General features: G+C 28.6%; 1 protein-coding gene across 3 annotated transcripts in view; it reads left to right on the forward strand.

Moving 5' to 3' along the window:
• The first annotated feature begins 3,756 nt into the window (after nt 1–3,756).
• S2 (membrane-bound transcription factor site-2 protease) overlaps nt 3,757–21,611 on the forward strand; it is a 33,727-nt gene continuing 15,872 nt past the window's right edge. The window contains exons 1-3 of one of the 3 annotated variants that reach the window (XM_016054679.3): nt 3,757–4,404; nt 9,263–9,535; nt 15,769–15,872. In XM_016054679.3, coding sequence (XP_015910165.1) covers nt 4,315–4,404; nt 9,263–9,535; nt 15,769–15,872 — 467 coding nt within the window. In that variant the 5' untranslated portion in view covers nt 3,757–4,314. The remainder of the gene's footprint in view (nt 4,405–9,262; nt 9,536–15,768; nt 15,873–21,611) is intronic. The other 2 variants (XM_071188248.1, XM_043041346.2) reach the window with 2 other exon arrangements.

Below are 21,611 nucleotides of genomic sequence, written 5' to 3' on the forward strand. Positions count from 1 at the left end.
TTACATTTCTATTGAAAACACCATCCATAGAAATGTAAACAATAACAATCTCGAGCTCGGGATAAAATGTTAGGTATACAAATTTTTAAATCATTTCAAAGAAAGTAATTTTACATAGCAAAATTTGCACGCAATCTGTCGAATAATTCCTGAGAAATTGAATTTTAAAAAATTTATCGATAAAATTATATTTCTCAGAAGCCTTTCGACCGATTTAGTTCAAATTTTATACTTTGTCATATAAAATTAAATTCTTTAAAATAATTTATGAAAAATAATAATACTAAATAATTACTAAAAATTGTTTTATTCGTGGAATTATTTTCGGATAAACTAATTTTACATTTTTGCGCAACAAGTTTTCGATTTGCTTAAAAAGATATGATTCACGAGATATGGCGAAATACACAAAAAGAAAAATTAGTATTAAGGGGTCCAAACTTTCGACATGTCTCCTGATCAAACTATCGGGACCATATTTTCCAGATTGCGGCTACTAAAATATCGCCTACACTAATTAATTAGCATGTTTGAGGTCATCCCCGCGAACCATTAAGTTTGAGTCCCAATGCGTGGAAAATCCGATCATTAGATCATAAGTTACTCAAGGCGTTCCACATTATTAAGAAACTATTTTTTCTCAATAATATGTTCTGAATCCACTTTGTCAAAAAAATGGACAAAAGTTAAAAACTAAAGAATGAAATTTTTTCTTTATTAATTCTCAATCCAAACTCAATGCAAATTAATAAACAATTTATTTGTTGCGTAATAAATTTAAATTATTGATGAAAAATAACTATCAGTTTAAGAGTTTTTTTTTAAATTTATTACAAAATTTTTTAGAGTTCAATATTCATGATAACTAAGATTATCAATTTTAAACCTTTTATCCCCCTAGAATGATTTTCTGGGTGAGTTACTGTTATTTAGCTAGAACAATACTCATCGTCCCTAGTCTGTTATGAAATATAGAAAGAATTTAAGAAACAAATTAAAAACGCAAAAGAATTGTATTTAACAATCAAATATTGATTAGGTTTGTGGATTTTGAAAATAATATACATGGGACGAAAATGTTTAAAGGAAGTTTTTACGAAAACAATAATATATATAAATATGAGCCTTTGCTCTTGTTGTTGTTGTTAATTTACGTCGCACTAGAACTGCACAATGGGCTATTGGCGACGGTCAGGCAAACATCCCGGAGGATGATCCGAAGACATGCCATCACAATTTTGATCCTCTGCGGAGGGGATGGCACCCCCGCTTCGGTAGCCCGACGACCTGCGCGCGAAGTCGAGCACTTTACGGTAGCACAGTTTAACGAGGACCAATACCGCACACCCTCGGTCCCTACGCAGACTGATCCAAGTGGTCACCCACCCGCACACTGACCGCAGCCAGTGATGCTTGACTTCGGTGATCTGCTGGGAACCGTGTCTTAACGATCAGTCCACTATGAGCCTTTGCATATGGAGCTGAAATTCTATTACTAATGCTGAAATTCTATTATTAATACAGAAAACTCTATCACAAATTTGAGAATAATGCTTTGGATAATTGTTTGATTTATCACAATTTTATTGCAACAAAACGATGAGTTTAATGAACTAAATAATAAGCCTAAATTTTTTCGGTGCGAATCTGTCAAGTAAAACTAATTTAAACATGAACCAAAATTTGGATGAAATCTTAGTCTTGAAAACAAACACAGACTTAAACTAATATCTGAATAAAACATTAAAGTTTATTCATGATATACGTTGCAATAAACAGCATCAACACGAGAACACATTCATCTGCACATTAAATTTCCAAAACCAATTATTTGATTTGAATTTAATACAAGAAAATTTTTTTTCGATGCCAAAAAGTTTTTATTACAAATTTACAATAAACTCTATTCAAAAATACAGTGAAATGATGACGATATCAACAGCAGTAAAATGAAGCTTGGAAACTAATAAAGGTAATGATATCCCACGAACAGGCCAAACCGCCTGGAAACCTGATGTACTTCGTGCCAGTTTGAATAAAGGAACGACTAATGCGGTGTAATCACATATCTTTATAATTATGCTCACTCATTATACCTTTCCATTTCAAAGATATTTTTTTATAAACTTTCATTATTTTTAATCTTAAAACTGATTTGCTGCTTTAAATATTAACAGAATTATATATCTACTTTTAAATTTATTTTATATGGAAATTGTGGAGATTGAGCTGAAATTAAATTATTGTTATAGTTGTAGTTCATTTATGTCACACTAGAGCGGCACAATGGGCTATTAGCGACGGTCTGGGAAACAGCCCTGAGGATGATCCGAAGATATGCATCGCAATTTTGATCCTCTGCTGAGGGGATGGCACCCCTGCTTCGGTAGACCGACGACTTGCTCGCAAACTTCAATTAAATTGAATAATGTTGAAATAAAACAAAAGATGTTCAAATCTCACTTTTGAAAATTTATATTTAGGGAAAAGTTATAATTTCACACAAAAAAAGTGATTCTTATTTTTGAAAAAATCAGTTGAGTTTTTATTTTCTGTTAAATTATTTTTTATAAGAGTTAATTATATTTTTTAAATATTAGTGGTTTAAAAAAAGATATTACTCAGAGATAAGCACCAGAAATATGGTGAGAATTCAGATATTTTTCCAAAATTGCGAATTGTACTTGCTGTGAACTTAAAGATTTCAAGTATTTTGTTTAATAAAATTTATAGTATAAAATTTATAGTTAGCAAATAAAATTTATAGTTTCACATGCACAGTTTAATGCTTTTCTTCTTTATTTACTTTGCTATTAATTGATTATAAATAATATGCATTTGCAGTTAAATCACAATCAAAACTAATATGTCTGATTTTACTTTGAATACATATCAGTTATGACTAATTAGAAGCCACAAAAGGCAGTTATGACAGTGGGTTAAGTGTAAATCCCAATCGATGTAATTAATATACATTAATAATTAACTCACTGTCATAGTTAATTAATAACAATGTTTGTAAAACTGCTAAGGTGATATATTTTATTAAAAAAACCAGCTTTCTTTTTAGTAGTCTCATAAAAAAATTTATAATTATTAGAATTAATGATTGGCTACTGAAACCGGTGACAAATAAAGATCTCTCTACTAATGGCAACATGGTTCTTGATTTTTAAATAGATAAGTTAAGAAACTTCGTGAAACTGAAAACTAAATTGAACATAGATCTAAAAGAAAACGTCGTAGAAATTTTAAAAAATATTTTTGAGGGGGGGGGGTGATTAAGACATGGAACCGGTCTTCTCCCCAGATGGCGTACTTGAGCGTTGAGATCGCGAATAGAAAAAAAAAATATACCTCTAGTAGTATATACACATATGTTTTTATCTCTAAAATATTTTTCTGATATCACACATTTTTTACCTTAAATCTGTTTGCTTTATTTATTTTGCTATGGATGGTGTTTTCAGTAGAAATGTAACCAATAACAATCTCGAGCTGTATGCCTGCTCTAGTTCCGGTTAGAAAGTTTGCAGCTGCTTACTACATGTTATTCTGCGAGGCAATATTTTCAAACGGATAATTTTGTTTTCAATAAAGGAAATAAATTAGATAATTTCTGAGCTCAAATCTGCCGTATTTCATAGGATATTAATGTTATTATGTAATTCTGGTGAGTTAGAAGTGAAAATTCGTTTGAGTTATTTTGAGATATATTGTTGAAAAAGGTGACACGGTTGCTAGATTTTGAATAACTAGCTTTTTTGGCAACCTGTTAGTTCTTGTTGCAAGCTGTGCACCATCTTACGTTAGTGTTAACACTTTTAGCATTGTAAACACAAGTAATGAGCAATTAAATACATTGTTTGCAAGAAACACAATGATGCCAAATGGCTTTAAAATACAACGGAAACAGTAACCCGGAAATTTAGGCGGTACCGAGCTTGCAGCGTTCCCTAGTGTAGAAAACACCATCCATAACCATGCTTCAGTGTTTTAAATTGCACGCATGCTTGAAAACATGCCTCATAGAGGAATCTTGTTTTCTAAGAGAACGCACACATCCTGTTCCTATACACTACTATTATCTAGGCTCTCATTAACTCGTTTGTCAAATATTATGATTAAGATTTGTATTGCTCCTAAAAATGAAATTTGAACGAATCAGAGTTTATCCATTTGAATTTATTTGTGTATGACATTTTTGTTTAAAAATTTTGCAGTTGACAGCAAAATAAAGACTTTAAAATAATAATTGAAATATGTCTGTAGTATTTACTTAAGACTGTTTTTCTTTATTTTTTATCAACTTTTATGATGGAAGCATTTTCGGATATATATAGCTTTATCGCTATCCTGGTCGTTGTTTATTGTATAATTCAGTTTTTTGATACAATATTTAAGGTAAGATTTTTTTTCTTCTTAATTTTGAGTTCATCACGAGGCTTGATTCATAAAAAGTGAAAGAAAAAAATTATTTCCAACAATAAAACTTCCATAGCAAAATGTTTGGTTATGTTATGTAACCAGCCTATAAAAAAAGTGAAAATGTTCTCCGGACGATAGGTAATTTTATCTTCAAGCATGCTTAACTGTGCTAAAAATGAGATGTGAATGAGTGTATGTCAATGACACTGTATGCAAGTAATTGACTGTTTCTATACCTTAGTATAGGGTTTTAAGAAGTAAACACTTTTATATATAACAAGCAAGATTTATTAATAACTTACTACGTTTAATTTAACTTAAAATACAGAAATTACGCCTGAACGAAACACTAGCCGGTAAGGAAACAAACTTCGTTCCGAGCGGGAAGAGAGAAGGTCCCAACTTGATTGCGCATGCGTGATACGATATTTTGTACACAGCCTCCAATGGCAAAGCACAGCGCGCAAAAAAAAAAAAAAANAAAAAAAAAAAAAAAAAAAAAAAAAAAAAAAAAAAAAAAAGATATCACCCTGTATAATTTTCGTTCTAATGATCGAATTTTCAATTACTAAATTTCAATATGTTAATTATTTAGTACTAACTATTAATTAAGTTACAAAAAGCAGACACAAAACGTTCTTTCACAGAATAAACTTGTATTTTTTTTTTACATATTTGGATTCTTAATCTTCAAAATATATGGGGTAGCCGCAATCTGGGAAATATGACCCCCCGTAGTTTGATTAGGAGAGCGAACCAAAGTTTGGACCCCTTAATGTTAGTCATTATTTTAAAACTAATTAAGCAATTCAAAAATAAAAAAAAATTGCACCCACTCAAAGTTTGCCCAAAGATAATTTCATGTAAAAAATAATTTTTAATAGTTATTTTTTATTATTTAATTCATTTCTAGATGAAAGAATTCTGAATTGGGAGGTATAAATTTTTTTATACCATATTAATCTACGTATTTTTCTATGGAAAAATCTGAAGTTTCAATTGTTTTTATTTTGTAGAAGTCGAAAAAAATGGAAATGAATTATTTTTAAAAAATAATTTAGCGACAATGAAGAAATATGGGGTGATTTATATTTTTATAGAAGGAACTTACTTACGCACCCATAGAGTAAAATTTCATTCATATTTTTTTTGTTGCTAATAACCGATTGCTAATCCTTTTTTTAATTATAAAATATGATAATTCTTTCTTAGTCGTCTAAAAATTTATACATAATTCAGTATAATGAATAAAACACTTTATTCAACAAATGTATAGCTTTATGAAAGCATGTTTCTGATAGAATGTGATTATAAATAAACTTTTTTTGGCTTTTATTTAGTTTGTTCTTTCAATAATTGATACAATTCCAATAACATACATACATCTACATAAATTTGGAATAATATATTTATCAATTTCTTCAATATATACTGTTTAAATATTAATACAAATATGCATCTTAAGATTTCAGCATCTTAAAATTTCTCTAGTGATGTAACGAATAGTGATGGGGCCGAATACCGAATATTCGGTGGCCGAATATTTACTTTTTAAAAATTTCTCTTTTGAGTGTAATTTTGTAATTAAAGTAATTTTCAAATTTTAAATTAAAAATGAAATAAGTATTAACAAAATTGCTTTTTTAATCTTTGTATATTTAAAAAAATTTTAACAACTTGATTTATTTTTTGTAATAATTTAAATATCTTGATGGCAATAACAAGGCAATATGGCTTTTAAAAATCTAAATAATTAATAATAGCATATTTTAGTTATAGTTATACTTGTAATTTATATGCTATTTTATTTAAAATAAGAACTCATTACTACTGTTAAATGTATTCTTAACTTTCTTTTTTGTCAGAAAAATTATTAAAACCCAGAAAATTAATAACTTTTTAAAAAGTTTCGCTTTTGAAATTTTAATTTTGTTAAATTTAATAAATAATTTTCAAATTTTAAATTAAAAATGAAATAAATATTAACAAATTTTCTTTTTTAAACTTTCTATATTTTAAAAGAAATTTAACAACTTGATAACAAATTTGCTACAAGAAAACGTTTTTATTTATGTAACATTATTAAATACACTTATGTATTATACAACTTAAATTGAGTAAATGTTAGATTTTCTAATAATTAATGCAGTGAAATGTAACTCTGCAATATTCATGATTAAATATATTTAAAAGCGCATTTAAAAAAATATCTTTCTTTATTATTATGAATTTATTCAGCCAAATATCTAATAGTATTCATATTCAGCCGAATAACTTCATTATTCGGCCGAATAACTTCAGTATTCAGCTAGGCAGAATACCGAATAGTGGCCGAATATTCGTTACATCCCTAATTTCTCACCATCTAATATATCGTCTTAATCATAAAATTAATTTTTTAAATACCTGTCCACGTTTGTTTCGAAGAACTATTTTACCAACTATTTAATTAAATTTTAACAGTACTCAAAATCTTATTCTTTACGCTACCACATACATTATTAATTCACTAATCAATTTTTTTAGTACTTTCTTTTAGGTTTTCCTTTAAAGTGAAACTCCTTTTCGAATTACTGTCACAATTTTATTGAAAGAAAACTTAGAAATATTGACAGCTAACTGAGAATTAAATTTTGTTACGAAATTAAGAACTACTGTTTAGAATTATTAGATACAAAACAACTGACTATTTACTAAGCGTACGTAGTGTGTTTACCGCTACAAAATTATGATTCCTATTCGCTAGTATATAAGACGTGTTAACTCGATTCTATGATGCAGTACCTTTTCATAGATGAAGGTTGACATTGCCAATATCTACTCTCCCCACATGTACTATTTTTTTCAAAAAATGATTGATAAATTATTGATTGTCTTTTTTTATTGTTTCTTATTTATTTGAGTAATAAAAAATAAATGTATAGATGTGCACAGCAGAAAAATGCAAAAATTTGCTTTGTTTTTTAAACGAACAAAAGATTACGACCATGTAATTTTATTTTGTTTTTCAAACTTATTCTCGCCCGTTGACTTTAGGAAAATTGACCTATTAAAAAGAATGTGAAAACGTTTGCTTAAAAAAGTTTATATTATTTCTCAACTTAACCTCAATTCAAAAAATTATTGTTATATCAGGAAAATGCTCGATATGGCTTATTTTTTCAGCAGCAAATGCTTAAAATACAAAATTGTAAAAAGATTCCAAAACCATGCTATTTTTAGAATCATAATCTCAAAAAATTTATCTTTTTCTAACTTTAGAATTTCCTTAATTCTAAAATAAGATATATTTCGAGATTTTTGGATAATAAATGATTTTAAAGTTGTAATTAATATGTTTAGCAACTAGTTTTAATATGCTTTTTTAAAAAATTCTAAATCGAAATTGTTTTTTTATTTCACTGTAAAAAGGCAAAAAATTTTAATGTTTCATTTATGCTCAATTGAAACAGCAAGGAGTTTTACTTACTTAGGATCAATTATTACTACTGATAACAGATTGTCTCCTGAAATAAAAAACCGACTATCTGGCAAATAGGGCTGTCTATGGGCTGAGAAGATTTATTAAATCTAGGTTTCTTTCTAGAAAAACGAAGTTCTTAATTTACAAAACTCTTGTCAGGCCAGTCTTGACATACGCTTCTGTAGCTTGGACAATGATAAAACTGGAAGAAAATTGTATCACAATATGCGAGAAAAAGATTTTGCGGAGTATACTTGGTGGTGTAAATGAAAATAATAACTGGAGAAGGAGAATTAAATTTGAACTGTACAAGATTTATAAACAACCTGATAATATTAAATGCATAAAAATAAATAGAATGAATTGGATGGCCCACGTGATTCGAATGAGTGATGACAATACAATAAAAAATATATTGCTTTTAGACCCACTGGAACAAGAAAGCGGGAAAGGCCGCAGTTGAGATGGGCTGACTCGGTGGAGTCTGATTTCTTTGCAGTTAATGTAAAGAATTGGAGATAAAAGATAAATCAGAAGTCGTTATGGAGAAATCTTCAGAAGAAGGCATTGGCCCACATTGGGCAGTCTGGCTAACTATGATGATGATGATGAAACGTGATGTGGCGCCAGGCATGGTGCATAGTCGCCAAAGGATTCAGATAGATGACATACACAGGATCAACAACCTTGTACCTTTCTTCAGTATTTAAGAAGCTTCGAACATTGCTCTGTGCACGCTCACACTAAACTTCTACTTTTCTGTTTCTATCTTGTTGTTATGTTTTAGTTGGTAATAAATGTTGCTTGATTTTGTAATAGTTGTCCTCAGCTTAATATGAGAGGGTTCTTCCCCCACATTGGTGACCTGGTGGTGATGTGAACACGCCTACGTTGGCAGTAACGCCCACCTCGATATGAACATGCCTATCTTGACAGTAACGTTCACTTCGATCTGAACATGCTTCGATGGATGGTTCACATTGAAAAAATTTACTTGCTACTTGTAACGGAGACTTTATCCACCTCCTTGTGCTTCTCAGTTTCGATTACATACAACACATACACTCGACTGCTAAAAGGCAACACAGCTCTCACGATCAGCACTCAAAAAGTACGGTGATCTTAATACAGCTCTCCCATTTTCTCACAAAAACGGCAATGAATAAACTAGTGGTATCCGTTCATCGAATTCCATCACAGATATAATTCTGGTATATTGATATTTGTTTATTTCTAGAATAAATTTCTATCCTATGTTTTATTTGTATATGTTTTGCATTTGCGTAAGTTATTATATATCCATGTTTTATTTGTATAAAATTTTACTATCAATATATTTGATAAATTTAAATATATTTCTTTATTTTCTAGACCTGCATGTTTTATCCTTACTTGATCATGATGAATAATTTTGGAATAGTCATTAAGCCATATATGATGGTTTGGCGTATTACTAGATTGAATAAAGCTTTTAAAAGTATGGGACAGTGTATGCCTTCTCTATTAAAAAAATGGTTTAACATAGGTTTCTATTTATCCTTTATTTCTATGTTTGTGGCTTTTGGACTTCTTGTAATGCCTGTCATTCGACATATTTCGGGACAATTTGTTTCTAATGATGGCAAGGAGGCTGTTATCTCTGTTGTAAGTATATGTATAAAGATTATGGATGCAAAACTCACTCTTTTGAAGTTTTAACTAATTATTTATGTTTGCTTTTAAAGTAACAAAGAATTTAATTTTGCATGTAATATACTTTCTATATTAATGATCAAGGTGGGCATAACTTTCTATCATGCCCCTAGATGAAATTTTTTTTTCTTCTTCTATATTTATGCAATTTATTTGTTTTTATTTAGTTTCGTATTGTATATTTGTTTGTTTTGTGTTAATTCAGTTTACCTGGAGAAAAAAAACATTTTTAAACGAAAACATTAATTAATAAATCTCGCAAAATGAATGAATTGCATTAAATTTTAAGATTTTAAGTGAGCAATTTTTATTTGCTGTTAATATCATATTGATACTAAGAGGTAATTATTGTATTTTCCATTTGTATGCAAATTTTATTTTTCACTGAAAAAAGTACAAATTTAAAATAAAATATTTAATGAAATGTAGAGCTGGTTGAAGAATAAAAAAATTATTTTATAAGTTTTAAAAAAATCAAAGTTAAATTTCAGCCCTTTTTCTCTGACACCCCTAAGCAATTGCGTAGGTTCACATAATGGTAGGTCTAGTTCAAATAATATTTTATGCTAAAAATAGGATAACACACATACCTTAATTTCTAACAGGTGAAGATTTATACCCGCCTGAAGCATTAAAAAGAAAGACCCTGATCTATCTCTCTTTTTTTTTTTTTTTAAAGTGCCATTTTTGTATATAGAAAGTGGCTAGTAACAAGAAAGAATAGAAGTACTTGGTGAAAGTTTTATTTTTTTAAAGCAATTTTTAAATTATTAAATCCTTAATACTTATAAGCATTTTTTTCTAATCTGGGACTAGGACTGCTTTAAATAATGATTTTTTTTTTTTATAGAATAAGATACTTTTTATTTTCTTTTTTAATAATTTACCAATTGGAGATTTGATATAATATATGTATTAATAAATTTTAGTAGAAAATTACAAAAACCAATGTAAAAAATCACAAATGTATTAAAATACTTTAAATTACATAATACAAAAAAAAATTTTGTCCTTAAATCCCTTTGACATAGAATATTTTTGAAACATACTTTCCTGCCTTTTTTCATTACATTGTATTAATTTATAGGTCAACTTAAAGGAAAAATATCATATTTAGTATTTTAATAATTTATGCTTATGACATACAACATGAAACACCAGTGTATTTCATGACCATAAATTATTAAAAATTATGGTTATTGAAGAAATTGTAAAATCTTTCAAACTTGTCTCACTTCTGAACAATAATTTTTCAAATTTGCTCTTATTTGCAGTTATTTTGTTCTAAGAGAAACAGTTATTCATAGCAGTTATTCTTTAATTTACAAAATCAATAATTGATAAATTTTTGAATATGACTGAAAAATTTATTTTTCAAACTACTCTTTTTGAATTTTATATTTCAAAAAGATGTAATGTAATTCTGATTATCTAACATATTTTTTATAGCAGCTATTAAACTGTTTTTAATAGTTAAAAAATGCCAAAATTTAGTTTTGCTTGTAATTAGAGCATTAGAAAAATATATACATATGGGACACTGGTGGCCCATCTGCATCAAAGGGTTAAAATATCAATGCTTAATATTTAATTATTACAATACTATAACTTAAAATACTTCTAAAATGGTGCACATTATTCAGTTATTTCAGACCAGTTACTGATCCCACAATTTAGTGAATTATTTATTATAAATTTATTTTTAATCACTAGAGCAATAACTTTTAGAGTTTTATGTCAATTCGACAGATATCAAAAGAGGAGTAAATTAATTTGAATTATAAACATTAAAAAAAGTAATTCTAAATCATTTTTGGCAACAGAAAAAAAAATCTTTCTTCATTATCTAGTTTTACTCACTACTCACTTATTTGATAAAGTTTTAAAAGCACTTGTATATTAATAAACATAAAACTAAATGGGTATAGGTATACTATAGATTAAATGTAGTAAAACAACGAATATATTTATTGTAGTAAAGTAACAAAATTATTTTACATGTAAATAATGAAAAAATTATAAATTAAAAGTTATAAATCGGGAATACAGTAATCATTTCTTAGAATTTTTAAATGATGAATTGAGGGATGGTTCACTAAAATTACTTGTAAGAAAATGTTAGTGGCACATCGCTGTGTTTTCATTTTCAAGATTATTGAAACTTAAGAAATCATGACTAAACAAATCTTGATTTGGATAACAAATTTTAATTAAACATTGGTATGAGAAAATATTAAATAATAGATATAATTTTTTTTTTAAATTTTTTTTTCTTCCATGCATTGATTTTAATCTATTATGCATTATTCGGTGTTGATAAAATTTTACAGGAAACTGTTAGCTTTCTATTCTAAACAAAGTAATTTTCAAACTAAAAATAGTATTTTTTATTATTCTTCTGTGAGGAAATATACTTTTTTTTAGTTTACTGTCCATGTTCTTTTACAAGTATTCTAGTGTTTGTGTACTGTTCCAAAAATCCTGATTTTTTTGAAAAATGTCTTGATTATTTTCATCTACCCATTATGAAGCCCACTTTCTGTGAAATAATTATTTTAATTTATGAAATCATTCAAAAGATATGATGAGAAGTGTGACAGACAGATAAAAATAATATTACAGTAATTAAACAAAATAGTAGTAAAAATTATAAAAGCCAGCTTTTCATAACTTGTCTTTACTTTTATTTTGTAGGTGATGAATCTGAATTTGTTGAAAAAAGGTTTTTTTTTCTTCAAAAAAGTGCATATTTGCATTCAAATAAGCTTATTCTACCACCATTACAATACAGTAGGCTGTTATACAGATTTTAAGGCATTTATCTGAGATATTACCACAGTACTTAACAGAATGAAAAATCTTTCCAACCATTCAAAACTTACAAGGATAATCCTTTCCCCCCTTTTTTGCTGACTGTACATTACATACATTATCAGGGGTCTGTTCAGACATTTTGTGAAAGGTTCTGTTTTTGTAACATTGTGAAAAAACTATTCATAGTTTGTGAATATGAAATAAGTGATAAGTCACATTTTTTCAACCAGGTCCTGCTTTACTGAATTTGTGCAAATGGGGTCCTGTTATTGCAACAATTGCTAAAAACCTTTTCAAGAAGTTTATAAATTGTAAATAGATACAAGATTCTGCTCAACAATTGCTGCTACTAAATTAGAGATGCAACATAGAAATATTTGGCATTTAGCCGATGCTGTTAAGCACAGAATATTCATTTTGGACGAATAATGGAAACAAAATCACTCACATTTTTAATAATTTCAATTGAAATATTTTAAATAACACAACTTAGTAATGTATGTGTTAATGTGTTGTGCATTAAGTAAATTTTAACAATTTTTAAATTTATAATATTTTATTTAAAAAATTGCAAGAAATTAATTTTTATTTACATAATATTCTATTAATTAATTTTATGAATAAATATAAATTGATCAATTATTTATTTACAAAAAAAATTAGGATTTAATATTAATAAGAATGCACACACGATGTTTGTAAAAGTAGAAATATTTTCTTGGAATTCTACATTTGGAATTTAAACTTAGGAAACTTAGTTTGTCTCTAACCGTCTCCCCCCCCAGGAAGAGTTTATTTGATTAACAAAACAATAATGAAGATAAACAAATTTGTGAAGAGTCCGATTAAAAGATAAATTATTTTGTGAAGGGTCCGTTTTCATGAAAATATATTTTGTGAAGGGTCCGTTAGCGAACCCAAATTTCTTCTAAACAGACCCCTGATTATGAACTTCATTTACTAATTAATCAAAATAATTTTACTGAAAATTATATTTAAGCAGTAGTGTTGTTTTTAAATGAATAAATAAATAAGAACATCTTTTTTCATTACTGTTATTGGAAACTAAGCAAACTTTTTACTTTAATATTTATTATGCATGTTGAATTAATTCAACTATCTTCATTGTTGAAAGATTCCTTTTTTTTCCAGTGTAATAACAATTTTTACATATTCCTAAATTTATTCTAAAAGAAATAATGTTCCTATACATTTGAGACTATTTATTTACCTCAACTTTTTTAAAGGCAGTATTTTTTTTTCCCTTGCTACCTATTAGCTAAGCCTATCCATTGCCTATTTATTTTTTATTGTATAATTTTTTTTAATCAAAACTGAAAAAAAATCCTTCTTATCAGCATATGTTTTTATGTTACTTCATGTATAATGATGCTTAATTTATGAGCCTAAACCTCAATGAAAATAAAACAAAATTTATGGTTGTGACCAACTAACAACCCAATAGTGCACCATTAGTGTTGAATGATCACATGTTTGAGAAAGCCACTGACTTTAAATACCTAGAAACAACTGTCACTTACAAAAATGAAATTAACGTAGAAATTGATCACCGATTGATGTTGGCAAACAGAGGCTACTCCGGTTTAAGGAACTAATCAAGATCAAGACTCATTAGCGATAGAACAAAAATCAGTATGTGTAAAATACTAATCTGACCAGTTGTTCTCCATTGCAGCATAAGTTGAGAGAAAAAAGTATTACGCAAAAGTTTAGGTGCTATCCAAAAAGTAATGTCTGGCGAATTCTCTACAATTATGAAATATATAATCAAAATAGGCAACCTAGTGAAAACTATCAAATCAAACGGAATAAGGTTTCTTGGTTAATTATTTTGATCAGGAGGTAACAGTTATTTGCTCTTAGGTATATTATACTTTTGTTTTGATCAGAAAATGAGAAAAAGAAAATTATTTTGGTGCAACAACTGCTAATAATAATGATATAAGAAACATTAAAGAAGATACTAATTCATGAAAAATAAATTTTTTGGTTTTATTAATAAGCATTTATTTGATATAAATTAATGAGTTCTTTAGTATACAAATTTGAAACCAAGATGTTTCTGGGGTTATGGTGGCAATATCTAGAGATCAATTGACACCGTGGACTTGAAAATGAAGTGACATTATAGAGTACACACTAGAGTATTTTGAAAAATCTACTTTATAAATACCTGCATTTTTGCAATTTTCAAGAATAATATTTAGTTAAATTACAAAAATAATATTAATAATGAAACAAATCTGTGACATTACATAGTATTCTTAAAAAGAGATGAACTTGTTGAGGATTCTCCAATGCATAAAAGTTACATTGTGCTAAGAGTACCACCAAGTCTCATAAAATCGATGCTTGTATAGTGAGTCTGAAATAAGAATCACTTTGAATAACTTCTGTTCTAATGATCAGATTTTTACTTACTAAATGACATTCTTAATGGCTTGAAAAATTGACTTCAGATGTGATAATTCATCTCACTGATGAAAACATATTTGGATGACCCTTTAAAAAACTTATAATGTAATTGCATAAAAACAAAAATATTTCCCTAAATCTAAAAACAGTTAACTGTATACTGTTTAACTGTTAGCTTGTTAAAAAAGTTATGCAACACTTGTGAAAATTTCAACTTTTATGAATTTTTATTTTGCGTTATTGTTTTTTGGTGTTCTTAGTTTAAACTTTCATCTATTAGCTGTAGATGACTTTGGATGGAACTTCGGGTATTGATTCCTTATTGCTATAAATGTTATCTTTTAGCAAGGGATGTTGCATAACTTTTTTAACAACCTATTATCTATCAAAAACTGTTGATTGCAGAATTGTATTAGTATAATTTTGTCAGAAAAAAATTATTAGAGAATCTAAAGTACCCCACGTTTGTATCTTAAATTGTGATCGGGTGGCAGTCTTTTCCTACACGTATCAAAAGATACTGCCAAATAAAGTAAATATTCATCATCAATTTATTTGTGAACTGAATAACACAGAAGTTGAATCAAATTTGTCAAATAATTTGAGAGTTATAACATTTCAGAAAAGCTTAATTTTTAAATTTTTATTTCTCATGATTTGTTTCCTTCTATTTTGATGGTCATATCCAAATCTGTTTAAAAAAGGGCATTTATTTCTTACAGATGATAGTATATTTTTATATTTTTCCCTCAGTTATTATTAATAGAAAATACGATAGCTAGAACAAAAGTACATGTTAGTAAAATGTTATTAGTTATATTAAGCAAAAGTTATTCAGTTTATGTCATTTTTATTGGTGCACTGTATCCCTTTTGTATTTTTGATAGAAAAATTTATCTAATTATAATAAAAATGTTATTGTTTTTCCTATTTAGATTCCTGGAATAACTACTCCATTTCATCACATTATTTACATAGTTCCTGCATTAATAGTTAGTGTTATTTTTCATGAATTTGGACATGCTCTTGCTGCAAGTAGGTAAGATAATTGAAATTAAATTAACTGAATTGATTTTGTTTTTTGCCTGGATTTACAAGGGGAAATGTTTTGTGCATGCATATTAGTGAACAGTAGGAGGAAGGAAAATTATCAGAAAAATACATTGTTATGCTTTATTAAATATAAAGTTAAAAAAGTGAAATGAAGATAAAATTGTTTCATTAGAATACTAAAACGGCTAAATATGGCTGTTTTTTTAATTAACAAATAAGTAGAAATGTCGTTATGCTGTACTTAATCATTTAAAAAAAATCTGAAGAACTTATTAAATTATTGTAACTCAAAACTTAATTGACTGTGCAAGTGGTAAAAAATACTAAAACCATTAAGTATTGAATGAAATTAACTGACCAAAATAAAGCTAAATACACAATAATAAGAAATAACAAGCAGGCGAAAATCATAATTTCTTAATTGAAAAAGCTTAATTGGTAAAAACAAACAAGTGTGACACATTGAATTGCTTTAAGTATGAGATATTTTGCAAGAAGAATTACTTTTGGAGTATTTCGTGAGGCGTATTTTCTCAAGGTCAATTTTTGTTCCTTTCAATGTATTTGCAGGTGCATTGCAAATTAGAGAGAAAGATGGAAATAAAAGGAGACAGAGTTTTGGAGAAATATAGTTTAATTTTTGGTTGGGAACAAAGGAACTTTTTTTGTTAGTCAAGTTCATATTTCAGTAGAAGGGACTCTTGAAATCATCTTCAAATCAATAGTTAAGCAAAAACTTTCCCTTTTCTCCTACCCCATAAATATTTCATGGGGAAGAAAGAATGTTATTCAAGGACATGGGCCCTGGATCTTTTCAAACCTGTTCAGATTTTTCGGTTGGCTACCCCCTTTATTTTAACTGGTGTCGCATTTTCCCATACCTCTTTCGTTTTCCCAGTATTTCCTCTTTCTCTAGCAATCTAATAAAAAGGTTCGAAGAAATGCCCCTTTTCTACCCAGCTGCTGCACTTGTTTGGACATCACTACAGGATTCAGTTGCGCTCCTTTGAAAAATTTTTCTATCTTCCTGCATTTCAGAGAAGCCTTACGCACAGGATGGTCATGGTAGTTCTCCCCCCTCCTTTCTGGTGATTTATGAATGACTAAAAGTGGAGAATATGTGTCAAATGACACTCAATGACAATATCTGTCAATGGGAAAAAGGACGTCCATGTATGGTACTTAGACTTAAAGGTTGAGCAGCTCCGAAGAGCAGAGCAAATCGACCAGAGGTCTATTGTACCCAAACCCTAAATCATGATTAACAAGAAAGCTTTATACCTGAAATAAAGTTCAGCAAACACCTGATGGGAATGCCTTGCAATTTTCAGGCTTTAATGCAATGTTGGCCTAAATGCACACATCTTTGAGCAGAATAAACCTCATAATCACAAAGTATATGTCTCCTTCTCAATAAGACAACCTCGAGAAAGATAATCAGATTCAATACCCATTATTTATAGGTGTCTCCTGACGGTGCAGTGTCCAGTGAGAGGACCAATGATCTTCCTCAAACTGTTTCTGTTTAGCTTAAGAAGCTCTTTTTGACGCACACTAGGACAGTCACGATTTAGTTCTTTAGCTTGTCTGTGACCATCCGAGTTGCGTCACTGCTCATGGGCAATTTTGCCATATAGCTTGAATATAGATGCCCTGAATGATGTGGGAGAGATTCTCAAAGCTGGTTTAGTACCCCAGAAAATCGCACTGGCCAGTCCATGCTGCTTCATCAGCCAGCTCATTTCCAAGAATGCCCATATGTCCCAGGTAGGTATATCTTGTTATGACTAGAAAAGTCACAGAAGACCGAGAAGCACTCCCACTCTAATGAAGAGGTGAATTTACACCTTGATGGTGATAGGAGAGCAGCCTGACTGTCAGAACAGATATGAATGGGTATATTTGGATAACTCCGGTCAAAGCATATCCTGCAGCACATGATGATAGCAGAGACCTCTTCCTGAAGAACAGTGGCATAACTACCTAGAGGAAAGTGAAGTTTGGTACCATCATTGGGGCAGTAAATTCTTGCCCCTGATTTAAGACCAAGCCTTGAGCCATTGGTGTACCATACTAGACATTTGCCTTTAGGCCACCTTGGAGATTCAAGCCATTCATCTCTAGTAGAAAAATGGATCTTTAAGGGCTTATGAAAAGCATATCTTAGTGACATAATCACTAGGCATAAAAAAAGGAGGGAATATCCAACATTTACACAACAAGGTGACCCCATGACATGTGCTTGGAATATTCCTTCCATAAGCCAAGGTACATAAAATGTTTAATACCAGTCTGAGTTTCAGCTTCAATGCGTAGATTCATAGGGAGAAGGCCAAGTAAGCTCTCAAGAGCAGATGTGGGTGTGGTCCTGAGACTGTCTGACAAAGCTACTCAGACCATTCTTTGTAGTCTGACACAGCTCATCCTAGTCCTGGACCACCAGACAATAGCGCCATATGTGACAATAGGACTAATAATAATTGAGTACAGTCAGCAAAAAAAAAAAAGATATCACCCTGAATAACTTTCGTTCTAATGATCGTATTTTGACGAACTAAGTGTCAATCTTAATGGTTCCTAGGGGTGACCTCAAATATGCTAATTAATTAGTGCTAACTATTAATTAAGTTACGAAATCAGACACAAAAACGTACCTTCTCTGAATAAACATATATATTGTTTTACATATTTGGATCCTTAACCTTCAATATATAGGGAGTAGCCGCAATCTGGGAAATGTGGTCCCCATAGTTTGATCAGGAGAGCGATTCAAAGTTTGGACCCCTTAATGTTAATTTTGCTTTTTGCGTTTTCAGTTATTTTAAAAACTGATGAAGCAATTCAAAAAAAAATTACACCCACTCATAAAACTCATTTACCCAAAGATAATTTCATGAAAAAAATAATTTTTGATAATTATTTATTATTTTTTATTATTTAATTAAAGTGAAGATGAAAAAAAGTTGAATTATAAAGTATGAATTTTTTTATACCATTTTAATCGACATATTTTTCAATTGAAAAATCTAAAGTTTCAACTGTTTTTATTTATTAGAAGATGAGAAAAATTAAAATAATTTATTAAAAAAAATAATTTGGCGACAATGAAGAAATGATTAAATGGGGCGATTAATATTAAAATGTGATAAACTTACGAGGAACTTAACTTAGTGCGCGTAGTGAAAATTTCATTCATATTTTTTTCGCTAATAATCGTTTGCAAATCTTTTTATGTTTCTTTTTTAAAACTATAAAATACGATGTTTCTTTTATAATCGTCTAAAATTCTATTTGCAACTTAGTGAAGAAATTTGAATAAAACATCTTATTGAATAATAAAACATTTTATTCAACGAATGTCGAGTTTTATAAAAGCATGCTTCTGATAGAATATGATTATACACCAGATTGTGCTTATTTAATGTGATTATTTTTTAGTTTTTTCTTCTCAATAACTGATACAATTTCAATAATATACATATGTATGAATAGATTTGGAATAAAATATTTATAAATTTCTTGAATATATTTTTTATAAATATTAATAAAAATACGTAGTCAACATATTTAAGCATATCTCACATCATCGCAAATTTCTCAACATCTTATGTATCGTCTTAATGTGAGAAGTAATTTTTTAATCACTTGTTCGGAAGTGTTTCGCAGAACTATTTTACAACACTATTTAATTAAATATTAACATTTTTAAAAATCTTATTCTTTACCCTACTACGTTTATTATTTCTTCATTAATATACTAATCAATTTTTTAGTACTTTAATTTAGGTTTTCTTAAAAGTGAAGTTCCTTTTTAAATTATAGTCAAGTTTTTTTTTAAAAGAATTATTGTCTGCTAGCTAAGAATAATACCTTGTAAAGAAATTAAAAACATTCCGCTGTTTACAAATATTTAATGCAAAACAGCTGATTATTTACTAAGCATACTATTTTTTTTTCGAAAAAAGAATATAAATCATTGATAGTCTTTTTTTTGTTTTGTTTCTTGTGACATCAACATAGATTATCTGAAATAGTGTTGATGCTTTCAAAGTCACTACAAAGAGTATAAAGATACCGAACATAAAAAGCTGACGAATACGTAGCCAAAATTTTTAAACGTCTTAAAATATCTCAGTATCTTAAATGTCCTCCTAACATCTTAGTTGTGAAATTAAATTTTTAATTATCTGACCATGCGTGATTCACTAATTATTTCATTATATCTTTTACTCTTTCTTCTTGAATACAAGTAAATTTTTTTCCGGATAATATGCTAAACTATTTTGTTTAATTTTTTTTCTTTAACACTATTCCCAAGATATTATTGTACTATAATTTGTTATCAGGAGAATGCCTTATTTTGTTAAGCAGGAAATACATATTATAATAAGAATAATTCCGAAGCCGTGCCAATTTTAGAACCATCTGATTTTTAAAAAAAATGCAGTAAAAAATATGCAATTTCCAAACTTATTTTGATTTAAAAAAAAACGTGGTAAGAATTCTAACATACTTTTTACAGAAACTGAAAACCAAATTTTCATACATTTCGTCAAAAGACGATAAGAATGATATTGCTCCAAGGGACCTACTCAATAATTTCGCTATTTCCAGAATGAAATCTGCTTGATCAAAACATATTTCCTTGAAAATTAAAACGAGAAAACAATTAACTTTTATTATTTATCTAAGCTTATTCCATTTATTTAATGATTATCAGTATCAAGGTTAAGGATATGCGATGGAAGCCCTGTTTACTATTATACTATAAATGCATTAAATCAGGTAGCTTGAATATTCTATTTTAAGCAAATTATTTAATAATTTTAAACAAATAAGGGGGGTGTAAAAATAAACTCGATCAAAATACTCCGAAAATATACCCTAAAATATATGTAAAATAAACTTTGGAATCGATATATAAAAAATACCTTTTCAAACAACTTCGAGTAGGACGGAAACGCAAACTTTTTTGAAATAGATGTCCTTGTAACTATTTAATTTCGATTCCTGGTGCTAGGGGACATTCCATTTTCACATTCGACTTTTGAAATTTAAGGCTTGCAGCAAAAAAAATTGTACTGCATTGATTTTTTTACAAAGTAGTGAATTATTATTTTTTTCAATCTAAGAACCTGTGCCTATAACTTATGTAAAACTTATTTTAATATCGAGTGAAATAATTTAATATGTTGTGTAACTAAATAGATAATCCTAAGAAACTGAATCGAAAATATAAAAGCTTCGTTGATTTAAAAAATAATAGATGATAATAAAAATAGACATGTTTTGAGCGTCCAATAATAAAAGGCACAAGTTATTCAAACTTGACAAGTTTTGAGAATGGGCGATTATATTTGAACGCTCGAAACATGTCGACTTTTACTTCCCTCTTCATATTTTTTGAGGCCAGGTGAGTTTTTATCATCAATTATACTGTTTTACATTTGGGCCTTGATCATAATTTTGATAAGGATTTTACACTCGTTAAAGTAAACATAAGCATTTCTATATTTTAGCAGGATTTATGTGGTCTTTAAAAACGTAATAGCATCAATATTGTAAAAGTTATATTTAACTTAAAAATTAAAATTTTGAGACCAGATATTTTGAGTTAATGAAATTAAATATTTTATCTTTTAAGTTTTTGTGCCCCCATTTCAGTATTTTAAGGATCTTACGAGCTCTGTTTAAAAAGAGAGTATCAGATATATGTAAGAAAACA

Source organism: Parasteatoda tepidariorum, chromosome X2 (assembly GCF_043381705.1).
Source record: "Parasteatoda tepidariorum isolate YZ-2023 chromosome X2, CAS_Ptep_4.0, whole genome shotgun sequence".
Taxonomy (NCBI): Eukaryota; Metazoa; Arthropoda; class Arachnida; order Araneae; family Theridiidae; genus Parasteatoda; species Parasteatoda tepidariorum.